Source organism: Furipterus horrens, unplaced genomic scaffold (assembly GCF_987537825.1).
Source record: "Furipterus horrens unplaced genomic scaffold, mFurHor1.1.pri manual_scaffold_11, whole genome shotgun sequence".
Classification (NCBI taxonomy): domain Eukaryota; kingdom Metazoa; phylum Chordata; class Mammalia; order Chiroptera; family Furipteridae; genus Furipterus; species Furipterus horrens.
Window position 1 is genome coordinate 99,058,986 of NW_028327181.1, and position 16,784 is coordinate 99,075,769.

Here is a 16,784-nt window from a genome sequence, read left to right on the forward strand (position 1 = left end):
CGCAATCTGTGGCTTCTCCTGCAAGCCCAGAAGAGCTGTTAACGGAGAACACAGACTTCCAGCTGCCGGGAAGGAGGCGGCTGTGCAAAGAGGAATGGCGTTCAGGTTCCACAGAAATACTGAGAAAGAGATCTGCCTTGAGGAAGCAGCACGACTGGAAAGACTTCCACTCTCGTTTGCCCGAGGCTTTCCTGTTACGGTTCTGTGACCTCCGAGTGTGTCTGCATTTGTCGCAGGGATAGACTTACCCAGACAGGTGGAAGAGTCATGACTTAAGGGTTATAAACAGCTGCAGGGCTCTGGGATAGTCCCGGTACCAAGGGATGTGGCCGTTTCCAGCTGCCAGGCATTAACCGGCCTTAGAACAGGCCCTCAAATCAGAGCGATTGTAATTTTGGTCTGGTGCCTGCACCGCCCGTGACAGCTAAATAGTAACAGGAAAATGTGAAGAATTTCCAGGCGTTCCAGAAGGGACCATCGCGGCGTGCTTTGTGGCGCTGACTCATACAATGCTGCTGCTTTGGGGGCCGCCAGGTTTCCGCACGAGCCACAGCAGGTAGTCAGCAAATGTCCATTTGGAGCGGCAATTGCACCCCTTATCAGGGAGCACGCCCGAACTATCCCGCCGTAAGTTAGGCCAGCGCGTGCAGGTAACGACAAACCCGCCCAGCGCTGTGGGTTCCAACTTGCCCAGACCGAGCTTTCCGCGCTCGCAGGTAACTTTTTTAAGTGACAGCGAGCAGACGGAGCTCGTACGGAGCGCCGCGCAGGTTTGGCCTGTGTCCAATCAGCTCCGAGATCCTGGAGTGGGGGAGGGGGGACCTCCCCACACCTTCCGCGACCAGGAAGCTGGCGGGTTTAGCGGAGCAGGGGCCCCCGCAGCCAGTCGTGACGCAGCGCGATGCTTGGCACTCCAGGGAGCCAATAGGGATGAAGAGAGCTGTTTGAACCGACCAATGCAGGCAGGGCGGGGGCGGGGTTTTGCAGCCCTATAAAGGCGGCGGCCGGCCAAGCAGGCGGTGGCGGAGGCTCCCGCAGCGGTCGCCGTCGGTGGGGTAGGGAGGTGCCCTGGGGCCCGCAGACCCGACCCTTCTGCTCTTTGATACCGCGCCAGCCTACCTCGCTGCTCGGCGCCATGACCACCACCACCACCTTCAAGGGCGTCGACCCCAACAGCAGGAATAGCTCCCGGTGAGGCGAGGGGGCCGCGCCTGCGCGGCGCAGGGCTCGGGGTCGGGAGGGACGCTGCCCCGCGGGGCCACGCGGGCCGAACAGCCGGTGGTTGGTAGTAACGTGCCCCGGGCGCCACGCTAGCGTCCGGCGGGGCGGCGGTGCCAGGCTGCCAGCCCCGCCTTTGTGCCGCCGGGCGAGCCCGGCAGGGCGACCCCGCCCGATTCCTGCTCCTCTCATTCATTCCTGCGCGGGAGCGAGGGTCAGGGTGGCCGGGCCGCCTGCCCTCACCGCGCGGAGGGCTGTAAGTTGGGACGTGCCGAGAGGGTTCGCGCGCTCCCCTTTCTGCAGTGCTCTGCCCGGCTGCAGGGCAGTGGTCTCGGCCCCGCGTGCCGGACAGCCGACGGGGCTCTTCGGTGAGGCCCCATTGTGCCACCCCTGGGCCACGCGCTCCTGTCACTGGTCCGGGGCAGGTGGCGGCCGTGCGATCGGTGTGGGGCTCAGATTCCTCGGTCGCAGCGATCGGGTCCGGCGGGCTCCTACCCACTGGGGCAGGTCTGGCGGGTGGCATCGGTAGTCAGGCGGAGGTGGTCATTGTGCCCCCCCCACCCCTTTCCGGGACCCAGCCGTCAGCCCTTTGCGAAGTGCCTCCCCCTGACAACAAAGGAAAGACCCCTGCTCCTTCCCCTCCCGCTCCCACCTTCGAACGAGAGGCGGGGGGCGCCAGTTCGAGGGCGTTTTCTGTGCTCAGGCCTTCGGACCTCGGTCGGTCTCTGCACCCCACCTCTTTTGCTTCCCCCTTTGACGTTTGTTCCATGAGTTCATCCCTGGCCCTGGCTCCCGGGCTGGAGGAGGTTTCCTGTGCTTGGGCGGGGCCGGAGACATCCATTGTCTCTTCCGTATTCTGTCTCCACCTGGGCAGCCGGGGCCTTCCTGGCCACTCGTGCCACTGGATTTGGGGACGGGGGCCCTGGGCACGGGGTTTGGACTGGGGCCCCTTTCCGGGCGGCTGTCTAACTTGGTGGCAGGGTTGGGATCTGGCGGACCATGCTCACATTGTTGGCTAACTGCACCGGCTCTGCAAGGTGGGATGCAGGCACCTCGGGGGTCCTTGCTCAAGGCTTGGAGGGAGCTGAGACCCCACTCCTTCTGGGCATCTGTCCGCCGTTGATGGTGACACGCAGTCATGTATGGCCAGCCTTGGGGTCCTGAGCAAGTGGCACAAAGGGAGCCATTTTGTGGGGCTAGGAAGACAGCCGTGAAATAGCGGTGGCTCCTGGGGGCTGGAGAACTTGAGGACAAAAGCCGGCCTCAGCCGTGAGCCTGAGGAGGGGGCTTTGGAAATGACCTGTCGTTTTTAACTCATTCCTTTCCCTTCCTCAATGTAGGAAAAGCCGGGGAAGATTTAAAAAATCTGAACTAGGGGTCCCTGGGAGGCGGGGGAGCTCGGGTGGTAGAGACCTATGGACGCACGGAGGAGGGTCACTCCCTCTCCTGGCCTTCTCCCAGGGAGATCTTTTTTTCAGAGGACACTGGCACAAACCGAACCGTCGGTTTCCGTTCTGCGCCACGGGGTCAGCTTTCGGCAGCTCAGAATGTAGTGGTTGGGATGCTGATGTGTCAGAAAACCTGAGGTTGTGCCTGTGGGGTTGGGTGCAGCTGAGTGCTTCCTAAAGGATGCCAGTGACTGGTCAAAGGATCCGCACACGAGGTTTTTGATACGTGTATTTGAGGTGTGAGGAAGAAATAAGTTTTGGTTCTGCAAGATAAGTGTTTTAATTCACCGTTTGTCATCAATTTCTCGCCAGTATTGTGACCTCGGGACCGTCGTTTTGTCCTTTTGTTTATTTACTTCCTGTCTTTCCTTCTGTGCCCCTACCCGAACGCCCCAAACTCCTCTCCAGGAGCGTTCTTCTGGCTCCATAAACGGGCTGTCCGTTTGGTCTCTTAGGAAGCGACCTGCAAAGGCCGTATGGGGAGTCTGGGATTTAAAGAGAGAAGAAAGAAGTAGTTTATTTTTAATTGCTATCTGCAGGACATGGAGACCTTGCTGTTGAGGCTCAGATATGTGATCCTGATTTTGTTATTATGTGTGTAGCTCAGAAGGAACAGTAGGGACTTAAAAAGTAAAATGGATATAATTTCTGCCTTATGATTCGAATCCTTTGTTTGGGGATGTCTGGCTGTTACAAATGGGCTCCACAACACTGACGTCATCGCAGGAGGGGACCACCTGCCGTTACAGAGGAACCGGACCTGTAGAAGTTAGGCTGGTCAGAGCTTTGACTTCTTTCTTAAGCTGGTGTTCGGGTACTAGTGTCGTTTTTTGTTTTTTTAAGCCAAAAAATATTTCCCAGCCTATTAGGGTTCTGAAGATTTTCACCTGGCTAAAAATTCCTGAACGTTTAATTATGATGGTAAAGGGGAAAAAATGACTCCGACCTCTCAGGAACGAAGGGGAAGACAATGAAACACGTTAACCTTGATGATGATATTTCAAGTATCTTTGTTCACTTGGGGTTCATGTGTTAAAAACCTAGCCGCCTCAGACTTTATGAAGAATTTATAACATACCAAAAAAAAACAACAACAAGAATTTATAACATACCTTTAATTATGACTTAACAATTTAAGCCAACCTAAAATTATCATCTTTATAAAATGTATGCCTGAATACCTTTATCTTCTTACAATGAATTTAATCTAAGTGGATAGTTAATATCTGAGACTTAAAAAACAAAAACAAAAAGCCACAGTGGGGTTTTAAACATTTGACGTGTTATTAAAGAATAAAATAGGTCTTCCCCCCAACCCCCAGGGGAAAAATAATGACATTTTTACTTAGTGTAAATTGAGTCCAGAATTTTACCATGGGCAGACACAAATAGGAGATTCAGAGAGGACCCTGGAGGACCCAGATAAGAAATATGAGACAGTCTAAGATTAGAAAACAAGAAAACGAATCAAAGCACCAACCATGTTGTTTGAAGTTTAAAGAGAAAAACGGCCTCGTGTGGTTCCCCTACATCAGCGCACTTGGAGCCCGAGCTCTGTGCCTGCCGGGGGCTGGGGGTTTGGGCTTTGGTCTCGTCTCTGTCGGTTAACTAATGTTGGGCAATTTATCTGGAACTTCTCAGGGCCTGACTTGGTTCTCTTAAAAATGAGGCTGGCGAACCGGATAGAGAAGTGATTTTCAACCTTTTCCATCTTGTGGCACACATAGATTAATTACTAAAATTCTGCAGCACACCAGAAGATATATTTTTTGCCAACCTGACAAAAAATAAGTATAATTTTGGTTCATTCACACCGGATGGCTATTGTTTTGTTGGCTTTTGTCGTTTTTTTAATTTGACAATCTAAAGGGAAAGAGGTCAGTGCCCCTGACTAAACAGTCAGGTGTTGCACGTTTTAACAATTCTTGTGCACCGGTTGAAAATTGCTGGGATACAGCAGAGCCCAGCCAACTACCACCTGAGGGCCCAGCCCAGCCGGTGTCAGACCTTGACATTTATAAATGGTTGATTTAAAAAAACCAAGAAGCAGAATATGTTGTGACTTGCGAAAATGACATGAAAATCACATTTCAGTGTCCATAAACAAAGCTGGCTTAGAGCACAGCTGCACGCGTTCACTTCTAGGTTGTCTGTGGCTACCTTTGTGTGGGACGGGATGACCCACAAGCCAAAGATATTTGCTATCTGGCCCTTCACACAAAAAGCTCGTGACCAAGAGAGGGTCTCTGGCATTGTCACCTCGTGGGCTCCACCTGTTACTCTTTGAGATCACGAAGGGCCAGTGGGCTTGATGGGGCCAGAGGAAGTCCGGGAGGGAATGGCCCGAGGTGGCGCCCAGCCAGACTGTGCGGAACAGCGGAGCAAGTGGCCTGGCTGGGTTGGGGAAGAAGACAGAGCAGGGAGTGGCTGAGCGGGGGTGACCCTCGGAGCTGGCAGGGTCTGTCTGATTTCCTTCAGTCCCGCCCTGCGTCACCAGCCCTCGCATCTGCTGGCTGTGGGTAGCAGGGATGAGACAGGACAGGGGAGCCTGGCAGAAAGGGACGCAGGACAGGACAGGGCAGGAGATGACCCCTTGGGCACGAAGGGGCAGTGGACGCTGGCGCTCGTGGAAGATCACCTGTAACGGCCGGTGTGGGGAAAGCTGTATGTATGGGCACAAAAAGTCAGGGAATTCTGGGACCCAGAAGGGGCCTTGCAAAGGACTTTAGCTTGATAGCAATGCAGAAAAATATAAAATATAAGAAAGACATTGAAACGCACCAGAAACCCCCTGGATAATGTTTTGGCGCACATCCTTTCAGACATTCCTGTCTAGTTATGATTATTGTCATAGCTGGGGTGCATGATTGCCATGCTCCAGTTGCTGTTCCGAGCACAGTATATACGACAGCCTTATAATAGTCTTGGGAAGCAGCTACTGATTTCTTTTTATAAAAGAAAACCACAGCATAGGCAGGTTGCGTGACTTACCCAAGGTCACACAGCTAGATAAGTGTTTATCTCCATACACATCATTTTATGTAACAGGTAGTTGGCCTTGTTTTTGTTCTCTAACTTTTTTATTCACTGGGTTTTGGGTTACTTTTTGCATCTACTAATGAAGGTGAATTTCACCCAAATGTATATAGCTTTTTAAAAAATTATTATTTCCAAATATTATTGATTTGTGCGAGAGAGAGGTTGATCTGCTGCTGCACTTACTGATGCATCATTGGTTGCTTCTCGTATGTGCCCTGATCGGGGATTGAACCCACAGCCTTGGCTATTGGGATGATGCTCTAACCCACTGAGCTACCCAGCCAGGACCTAATGTCTATAGCTTTCTGTTGTATGGACAGACTTTGATCACTGACCCCTTATACTGGATAACTAGGATTTTCCAACTTTTTACAGATTAGCCTATTTATAGGAGTCTCTGTACATATGTCTGGTTATCTGCTTAGGATAATTTCTGGAAGCAGAAAATCTGATTCATATAAAATGCAAAAGCTTAAATATTTGATACATATCATCAAAACGGTATTTAGGAAGTTTGTACAAATTTATTCTCTCACACTTCAATAAATGCTAGGAATTGACTTATTTTTTTCCATTTTTACCAGTCTAACAAGCAAAACAAACAAAAAACCCTATCACCTTGTTTTAAATTTCACTTATTTGCTAGTGAGGTTGAATTTTTAGTATTTAGAGGCTATCCATATTTTTAACTTTCCTGTGAGTAACTTTGTCCCTCTTTCTCACTATTTTTTTAAAATTATTTTTAAGAGCATTCCATATACTACTAGTGATATTATCCTTTGTCAAAGGCTGTGTGTATTTTTGCCAAGTTTAATCTGTTCATCTTATGATTTCTGGCTCTCATTTTGTCCTTGGAGAGAAAGGCCTTTTCTTCCAGACTAGGGCACAGTCATACGTAATCTCTTTCAGCATTTTTGCTGCAGTCTTTAAGTAGAAATGTCTGACCTAGCTGGGACCTCTTGGTACCTGACGCGGGTTAGGGACAGATATTTTGCTTGTTTAATCAATGGCTCTCCGGTTAATCCGACACCGTTTTCCCGCTGATCCGAGAGACTCCAGTGCGGGTCTTTTCGAGGGAGAGCGCTATTACCTCGACAGACTCCTGAGGAGACACCGAGAAAGCCCCATTGGAGTAGAAGTTGCTAACAGATTCTCTCAGTGAGTGACAAAGCCTTTAATTAGCAGATGTGAACGACTCAGCTAACAAGATTCATCTGTCCCGTGGAGAGAGCACACTGGCAAACGCACATTCTTTTCAAGGACATGCAGAGATTCACAAAACTGACCACCTATGAGGCGTAAGGCACTTCACATCGAATCTCAAAGGATTATGTCATAAAACTTTTGTCTGTGTTATAATTAAAAGCTAGAAATCAGTTAACTAGAAGGGCCCCTACATTTGGAAACTTACAAATGCACCTCTAAATAACGTATGGGTCAAAGAAAAAAATACTAGAAATGCGGAAATATTTAGAATTGAACAATAGTTTTAAAAGAATCAAAACTTGATTTTAGAGAGAATTTATATTTTAAGTGTTTAACTTTTCCTTTATTTTCTAACATAAGGAGCTGAGTTTATAAATGACCACTGTATTTATTTGGAAACAGAAATGAAATGAACATATTCCTAGAAAAACCTTTCTTACTCAAGCTGACTTCAGAAGAAATGGAAACCAGACCGCTCCCATCTGTAATAAAGGGATCGGGTCAGTCGCTGGGGCACCTTCCCGTAAAGCCACCGCCGTTTTCTCTGTTTGAGAGGAGCCAGGACAAGTCACAGTGGGTTTTTCCAAGGCGGGGGTCAGGGGGGCCAGTTGGCTGGCCTGCGGCAGGAAGGCTGGGAAGCGCGGACGCACTGGGTTCCCTGCTGGACAAAAGAGGCTGTAGGTGCGCCCGCGGGTGCTGGCTGCGCGGGGGGCTCACCTCCTCACGCCGACCTTCCCGCTGTGCGTGGTCCCCCCGGTTACTGGTGACAGTGGCGAGGCCCAGCTGCATTGCACAGCCTTGTCCGCGATGCACAGGTAGCAGAGATGCTTTCTCATCATCTTGGCTTGGGCTGCTGAAGTGGTCTAGTTAACTTGTATACGAATATTCTATTTTTTATTTCGTTGAAAATAAAAATGGAAAAATAAGCAATGATATGTGCTTCTAAACTTCCTTGCAGATACGGGGGGGGGGCGTGTGGAAGATGGCATAATGATTAAAAAATAACACGAGAATAAACTGTTCCTGGTATTCACAACCGTAAACGTCCCTTTGCCCCACCCTGGGCCCCCAGCTAAGCCCTGGAGTCGGGACCGGTGCCTCCCGGGCCTCTGCCGGGACACCAGCCGTCTGTGATGACTGTCGCACGGCCGCACTACAGATGTTATAAAAGCAGCTTTGGTACAGGGTTCCACCCCCCACGCCCCCCAGCAGCTCTCTTTTGTTGGGAGCGGAGGGGAATGGATGGGCAAGGGAAACAAAAGTGAAAGGTATTTGACAACGTTTCTGCCAAGAAATGTTTTGGTTTTAAAGTGGTGTTTTGCCCTTATTCCTAGGGTTTTGCGGCCTCCGGGCGGCGGGTCCAATTTTTCATTAGGCTTCGATGAACCCGCAGAACCCCCCGCGAGGAAGAACAAGATGGCCTCGAGCATCTTCGGGACACCTGAGGAGAGGCCCGCTTCGTGGGCCAAGTCGGCAGGTACGGACGGTGCCGGGACGCCGGTCGCGGGGACCCAGGTTGAACGCCGCGGCCGGTGCAGGGGTGGCGAGCAAGCCTGGCGTGATCGAGCCTGGGACCAGGTCTCAGGGACACTGAGGGTCGTGGGGTGGGTCCGAACGAGGAGCGTCGCCAGACTGGCGTACTCAGCCCCCTGTCGGATCGCGGCGCTGCTATTTAACTTGTCTGACCCCGTTTGCTCATTTTGTGACCCGAGACGGGCGTGGAATGTCATTCACTGAACGCTGGTTGCTTTGGGTCTTCCTATGCTATCCCTCAACAGAGTATCTTTTGATTCAGGAGCCAAGTCCAGCGGAGGCAGAGAAGACTCGGAGGGCTCTGGACCCCCGAGAAGGAACTCCTCTGAAGCCAGCCCTGGGGACTTCCTAGATCTGAAGGTCAGTGTGACAATGCGGTGCAGAAGAGAGGCGTTGAGGTTAGTTCAGGGTAGAACTCAGACCCCCCTGTTGTACTGAGAGCTTCGGGGCTGCCCCCAGAGTTGTCCCGAGGTTATTAGGAAAGGGACTGGAGAGGCTGATGAGGGGACGATGCATAACTAAGGGAGGGAAGTCAGGAACTAGTAGTAAATGTGACCTTGGCCTGTCTGTTTTTTTAAGAGTGTATTTATTTATTTTTAGAGAGAGGGGCAAGGAGGAAGAAAAATGTCAGTCAGCTGCCTTTCACAGCCACCCAATCAGGACCAGCCTGCCACCCAGGCATGTGCCCTCACTGGGAATCAAACTGGCGATCTGCCGCTCTGTGGGGTGACAACCCACTGAGCCACACCAGTCAGGGCTGTTCTTGGTCTGTTCTAATGGCTCTTCAGCCGTTAGGACTGGTCTCTACAGTATTGATTTCTCGAACTTCTGACTCATGTCCCGTGTGTCTCATATATACTATATATTTAGTGCTATTTCTGAGTTCAAGGGCTGCTTATGTTGTGGGCAGGTGCCTGCAGCACCACCCCCAGGCCCTGGGCGTGCGTCCTGAGTCGGGGCCTCAGAGCCCGTGGAGGCGGCAGCCCTCCTACGTGTGGGGAGACTTGCAGAAGGGGCTTTGGGGTCGTCAGGTGCCCTTCAGCCCCTCGGTGGGAGGAAAGAGGGAGCACGGAGGGGCAGACTCACCAGTTTCCCATGCGGATAAGAGAGCCTCGGAAATGCTCATTGATATAGGTCATCCGTGTAGATATTAAGATTTTTAAAAAAAATTTAAATTAAATTTGCCCCGGTTGGTGTGGCTCAGTAGGTTGAGTGTCGCCCTGCAAACCGAAAGGTCGCCGGTTCAGGTCCCGTCAGGGCACAGGCCTGGGCTGTGGGCCAGGTCCCTGGCTGCAGGCGTATGAAAGGCAACTGATTGATATTTCTTTCGCACGCCAGTGTTTCTCGTCCTCTCTTTTCTCTCTCCCTTCTCCTCTCTCTTAAAAAATAAATGAATAAAATCTTTTTTTTTAATTAAATGTATTGGGTTGTTATCGGTTAGATATTCATGTTTTTTTGAACTTTGGTGTGTTACTGGCATGGGGGCTGTCAGTCCAGTGGCATTTTTATACAGCATTGTCCCCCGGCTGAATAAAGGTTGCTTTTTGTCATGCAGCCTGACCCTGACCTTGGCTGCATCAAAACAAAAACATTTGGTTTCAGAGATAGTAGCCTCTCTGGACTGTGACTCCTTTACTTGTATGTTGCAAAATTAAAATCTGATGTAAATTTTATGTCTTTTCTTTTCCAGAGGGAAGGTGACATCCACGGTGAGTGCTTCTGAAGCCCAAGTTTCTGGCTCTGTAAATGGTTTTAGAATAGACTGGGATTTTGGTTGCCAGCATGTCACGGGGAAAGAGGCTGGGGACCTGGACCCGGCTCTGCCCGAGGGCCAGCGTGCTCCGGGTGGAGGGGATGGAAAAATGAAGCAGGAAAGGGAACAGCGCACATGGCCACGTTTGGTCTCAGCCGCAGCGAGAGCGATGCTAGCAATGTGCAGAAACGGGGGGCAGCCAGAAGCCTTCCCCCGTGTGTGCGCACGGGCCAGCCTGGCGTGGGTCACACCTAGTGAGCGCTTCCCAGCGCACGGCTCTGGCAGCCCAAGCCCGGCTGCAGCGTTTCGTTTGGTTTTTCTACTGAGGTTCTTGTTCATCGAGACAGTGGTCACTCTGTGACCCCGGTCATCACGATTTAGGGGGCGGGTGTGAAGTTCTAGTTAGCACCCGGGTGGAAATGAGCTCTTATCATTGACTTAATTATTTTAAGACTGTGAAGTGTTTATTGCCGTTTCCCTAAGGAGTGCGGGAGGGCTGTGACGAGGGTCGTGCACCGCGGACACGCCAGGCAGTAGCCGTGGGGCTGGGAGAGGGGCTTCCTCGTGGCCTTTTCCCACCGGGCAAACACTGTCTGAGAGCCGCGTTCCTCTTCTGGCCTCTCAGACGTCTTTCTCTCTTTCTTTTTCTTTCTTTATTTTTCAATCTTCACCTGAGGACATGCTTATTGATTTTGGAGAGGGAGAGACGGAGACATCGATGTGAGAGAGAGACATGCATTGGCTGCCTCTGGTGCTTACCCCGGCCGGGGCTCGAACCCCAAACCTTTAGTGTACAGATGATGCTCCAACCAACTGAGCCGCCCGGCCAGGGCCAAAGGTCTTTCTTGTTGGGGGTTGGGGAGGAGGGTCTTCTGAACCTTTGTGAACAGAACCTGGGCTCGTCCCTACTGGACAAGTTACTTTTTCACGGGACTGAAGATAGATTTGTTCTGTTCGTGTCCAATTTGTTCCGTTTGAAAAGACTGCTCTGGAAGTAAAATATCTTCTAGGCTTTTCGATTTCACTGCTTTTCATATTCTGAACTACTTCTACTGTTAGACCTTATTTAGCCACAATCTGTATTCCTAATTTTGTACAATTAATATAATTAGGAATTTGGGGAACCCTGAGAATTATGTTAGAATGCTGATGAAAAATGAAAAAAAGGTATCATTTATAATTAATACTCCCCCAGCTCAATTTGTTACAGATTTTTAAATGGTCATCAGTTTTGCTACCTGATAACTTTGTGTTCCTGGCTGCCGCTCTTTAGTTTATTTGCCATAAAATGAGAAGGGGGCTAAAAATTCAAGATACATCTGGAGGGGCAGAGCTTAACCTCACATCTGTTGCCAAGTTTACTTCAAAGCCAAGCTACTCTGCTCAGTTTAAATAAAACAGATTTGTTTGGCTATAAGGAAAATTGTCTTCATCTTCTGGGTAATTGCAGCAATGGGCACAGGGACGACTTTGGAAAACTATTGGGTTGGCCGAGTTTGCTTTTTTCCGTATGGTGGCTCTAGCAGTGCTTAGTTGTCATCAGCGTCATTGGGAGCAATTTTGTTGACAGCTGTCGTATCAGCACGCATAAAAAAAAATCGAAATTGGTGAATTTTTGTGTAGCCATTTTAATATTGGAGATGGAAGAAAATAAGCAGCATTTTCAGCACATTATGCTTTATTATTTCAAGAAAGGAAAAATGCAGCTGAAAGGCAAAAGGATTTGGGCCGTGAATGGGGAAGGGGCTGTGGCTAACTGAACGAGTCAGAAGTGGTTTGCAGAGTTTGGTGCAGGGTTTTCCTTCCTGGACGATGCTCCACGGTCGGGGAGACCAGGTGAAGCTGACAGCGATCACATGAGACATGAATTGAGAAGAATTAACGTTATACCACACAGCAGACAGCCGACACTCAAAATATCCAAATTAATAAAGTTATTGGTGAAAATGAAAAATTATCTTATTTTATGGAAAAAATTAAATGGAGTTTTTGGCTGACCCAATCTAAGAAAGAGGGAGAAGGTCCAGGAAATTCAGGGCCGAAGTTTTTCCCTGCCTTCAGGCAGGTTACATGGTGTGCTCTGTTTCCTTACAGTTCTCTTTGATTTTTATAATGAACCTTTTTTTCCATTCTGACAGAGATCCGTTCAGTTACTTTACTGATGCACCGAAGCAGAAAGACAAGTCAGGAGTATTGAGGTGGATATTGTGGTAGAAGTAATTTTGTTTAAAGGCCTTTAAAAAAATTATTAGATTCTACAGACAAAAGCTTTGTGAAGTCGCGATTGGCGTTCTAAACCCTTGGTCTGAGTTCCTCACCGCACTGCAGGCTTAATGGGCTGGAGTCACAAACCAACCGCCGTCCTTGGCGGCGGGAGTGTTTATTTCTGACAGATGAGCATTTAAATTAAGGCCTGCTGGCTTTCAGTCTCCATATGTGCATGTTTGTTTGTTCCTTTTTTTTTCCTTTTTCTTTTTTGGTCTGTTGTTACCTCCTTGTGAGACACAGAACAGTTCCGTTAATAAAAAAAAAAAAAAGACAAGTAGATTGTTGGAAATGAGCTTGATTTCCCTAAAAATCACGTTCTGGAAGTTAGCTGCCAGCATGGAGCATTAACTGCTCGGTGCAGAGAGACTGGAGAAGTCAGTCGATCTGCACTGCGGCGAGGCCGTGACCCCACAGCGGAGACGAGACAGCCCGCGTCGGGAGCGTTTGCTCGGCTGAGCCCCTGGTCTGTGCTCATCTATTTTGAATTGTTTTAAAATGTGCTTTTTAGAAAGGGAGGTTTTGTTTGTATTTGAAGTACATCAGACATACTTTCCTAGGCTACGTAAAGGACACTTACTGTAGGACTTGGGTACTTGGTGTTGATGCAAGTGACCGTTTCCTGTGTGACAGCAGCAGGGGACTGAAGGGCGACCCTTTCTCTCCAAGCTTCAGTTCATAACCACGGGGCTCTCCTTCTGGAAGGCATCATGTTAGAGTTTTACTTCCCGCTCCGTACTGTAGAACATGATGTATATTATGTAACCTCTGTAGAAAGTTCCAGAATTTCACAAAATGCAATGTTAAAAGCAGCAGTGGCATATTCCTGAGATTTTTGTTGTGTTTCTGGTCTAAACCCTCTTCCCCTTGGGATTTCTCCGTTTCAGTTGGCTAAATCAAAACTTGGTACAAGTGAACTTTTAACGTTTAGTTTTTGAGGAACTTAAGAGAAACTAATTTTTTCAAAATAGAGCTTTTCATTGGTGTCCGGTATGAGTCCGTATAGAGTTCTTACCCAGAATATATCATAGCCAGTGTTTCGGCTTCACTACGAAAGGGTTTTGGAGTTCCGAAACTAGGGAGGGAATAAGTGTCCTTAACCCTACGGCGGTGTCCCTCCCAAGTGCCCCGCGGAAGGCGTCCCTGTGCGGGCAGCTGTTCTAAGGCAGGCGCTTGAATATGCAGCTGGATGTGGTGTAGCACCGCAAGGAGACCTGACGATTTTTTTAATGAAAAACAAGTCTCACATGCCCTAAAACGACTGAAATTTTCTTTCACAGAAAATACTGAGTTTTTCCTTCTGCAGTTACTCTTGACTGAGTAAAATGGCTCCTCTGATTTTGGAAACTGCCTGGTGGAGAATATATGCTTGTTGGGAAATTCACAAACCAGCCAGGGAATCCATCAAGCAGTGTTCAGGACGCTGGATCATAATACGCTGATTCCGAAGGCTGGGATGTGGCAAGTGCCTAGTTAGGGAGGGATGGAACCACCCTGGTGAATGGAGGTGTTACCACCGGTCAGTGGGGGAAAGGGGGCTCCTGAGTCAGCACTGACGGCACACTGGCAGTCTGTGTAGTGAAAATCAACCTCACCGAGGAGTCATGGATGCGTGACGTAGGACAGGAATGCAGTGACATTCTTCAGCCATCGGTTTGGCAAGTTCTAAAGTGAGGTGGTCATCAAGTTGGGGGGTACGCGGAGGTGAAAGGGGCGCATACCTCAGCGTGGGCTGTGGGTGGGGCGCGGCTGAGCCACTCGGGACGGGTGAGCTCGTGTCCAAGCTGAAGGAGCACAGCCCAGGGCACCATCTGCGTCACGCCCTGTTGGGAGCGGCCGGGCTGGGGCCGCTGGCTGCTGTCCGTAGAAGAAGATCGGACGATACTGTATATACTGTCTGCACACACACACACATCATGAAGCGGTTTAATTAAGCAAGGTGAGTTAGGACCATAATTCACAAATTTGGGTAAATTTGACAGAGTGAAAAAAAGAGGCCGATATCATTTATGTTAAATACAACAAAAACGGTTATCATATGTTATCTGTTGGAAATAAAAATACACATGAAACAAATGGACTAGGAGCATGCACACAACGGGCCGTGGGGCCGCCAGGGCCGGGGCGAGGAGACTGCCGTGGAGGCGGGTTGGGGTGAGGGATCGAGAGCTCATCTGTGAGGCCCTACTGTGAAATATTCACGCCTCCGTTGTCTGTGTGACTGAGAAGAGAACACACGCAGAAAAAGGCCTGGGGGCCGACATGGCAAAGCATGCGCGGTGGCGGGTTCTGGGACGTGGGAACGTGGCTGCTGGCTGCTTTATTTCCCGAGGAACGTTGTGAACCTTCCTCAACAAAAATGTATCTTACATTCTTGATCTCCGCTGGAAGTAGTTATTAGCCTCAATTTCATTCTCTTTCCCCAGAAAACGTGGACACAGACTTTCAGGCCAGCCTGGGGCAGAGCGAGGAGAAGCCCGTGCCTGCTGCCCCTGTGCCCAGCCCGGTGGCGCCGGCCCCGGTGCCGTCCCGAAGAAACCCCCCCGGCGGCAAGTCCAGCCTCGTCCTGGGTTAGCTCCGACTGTCCCGAACTCTGTCGTTCGTTCGTTCGTTTTCGCCGTGCTTGTGAGCTGCACAACTTGAGCCTGACTGTACACCTTTTGGATTTGTTTCATTAAAAAAGAAGCACTTTATGTACTGCTGTCTTTTTTTTTGTTTTTGTTTTTCCTTTTCTTTTCGAAGAACAGGTTCTCTTTATCTGTCCCGATTCCTCGGGGTCTGTGGGCCGTGGCATGGTGTTTCCTAGTAGTAGATTGGAGGGAAAGCCTTGTTATACTTAGTATTGTGTTTTTAAGAACAAATAATTTGGTTCCAAATCTGTGAGAGGATCTTCTGTACTGAGGTTTTTAAAACCCTTTCTTGTCGGCTTTACTTGGGTTTACCAAGCCCCGATTGCAAAGGCCAGTGAACAGGCCCCAGATGCAGGGTTGTCTCGATGCCACACCCTCGTGGTGTCGCCCCGACTTGTCAGCGCCCTTTGCTGAACACATCTTCCGTGCCACGTGGAGCAGGAAAGAGGCCTTCGCCTCGTGCCAAGCTGCCTGCAAAGCAAAGAAACTGCCTTTTCTCTTTGAACCTTCAGAAATAGGCCAGATACTAAGGTGCCCGGCCAGGGAGCACAGCCCCTGCCCTCCCGCGGGGGACCAGTGAGCGAGGGCGCTGGCTTTGCGGAGGGGGGCTCCGTTCTGCCCGGCCGCGGGGGCAGCAGGGCTGGGATCCCTGAAGCTGTGTGCATGATGCTGGTGCTTGGCCGTGAAACGGGAAGGCTCATCCTCAGAAAACGTGTTGTGCGTCCCAGTCCTGGACTGTCGCTCAGAGTAAACAATGTACACATTTTGAAATACCTGTGTCCTGTGTCGTCTTTTTGTGTTCTACCCGTTCGTGTTTTTCTTTGTTACTCGAAATCCTGCCGCTCAATGACTTGAAGTCATTCAAGTTAAACCAGTGAAGGCCCAGAGACTCATAGGCTCCTCTAAAGAAAGTTCTCTAAAGAGCAGTTTGAGATTCATAGTGTGAAATCAGCACACCAAAGTGATAGTGAGCACTGGTATCTGTGGCCATAAAATTCAGGCATAAGACGGACTGATAGCCAAAATGTTTCTGACGCGTCTACCACTACCCTGTATGCTGGGCGGTGACATTTAATATTTTAAGTCCTTGCACAGTTGCAAGGTGCTTCTCCATGGTGGGTGGTCAAAGAAGGGAGCTCCAAAGGAAGGAAGGGTCCGCATAATGAGAAGGGGACAAAAAGGGGGGGGGCAGGAGTCAGGGGGAGCAGGACTCCCCTAGAGTGATGTAGAGATAGCTGGGTTCTAGGGAGAAAGTTCAGGTCACATGTTACATTAAATGTCAGAATGGGACATTACTAAGGCCTGACTTTGAGGTCCAGCTGTGCTACTGAGCAGCTGTATCCTGTTGGCTTGTCCTTTGGGACTTGATTTCCTACCTTCAAAAGGTCACCTCTAAACCTCGTCCCCGATGGAGATGAGGTGAGTGTGGTGGTGGTGTGTGATCACGGACTCCTCTGAACTACTGGGCATCTGTGGGAAGAAGAAGGGCATTCATAGGTTGTGGTGTTAAGTTTTTCTCCCAGTGTAAAGCATCCTGGCCTGACTTCCAGTTTCCATCATGACTCCGCGGTCGGGGCTCCTGGGAAGGAGATGTCCCCAATTTGTGTACGACTTGTGATTTGGAGTTCACTCTGTGATGATAAATGTGTTCTGGAGGGCGGTCTTAATTTTTTGTCACAGCAGAAAATAAAA

At 49.8% G+C, this 16,784-nt stretch overlaps 1 protein-coding gene across 2 annotated transcripts; it reads left to right on the forward strand.

The window, feature by feature from the left end:
• The first annotated feature begins 992 nt into the window (after positions 1–992).
• JPT1 (Jupiter microtubule associated homolog 1) lies at positions 993–15,155 on the forward strand. 2 transcript variants are annotated; one of them, XM_090291846.1, is made up of 5 exons: positions 993–1,191; positions 8,246–8,388; positions 8,707–8,804; positions 10,135–10,153; positions 14,889–15,155. In XM_090291846.1, exons 1-5 carry the CDS (start codon positions 1,136–1,138, stop codon positions 15,035–15,037), a joined length of 465 nt encoding a protein of 154 aa, XP_090147972.1. In that variant the 5' UTR covers positions 993–1,135; the 3' UTR covers positions 15,038–15,155. The 2 variants fall into 2 exon arrangements, with proteins under 2 accessions (XP_090147972.1, XP_090147973.1); XM_090291847.1 differs by lacking the exon at positions 10,135–10,153.
• Positions 15,156–16,784: the final 1,629 nt, after the last annotated feature.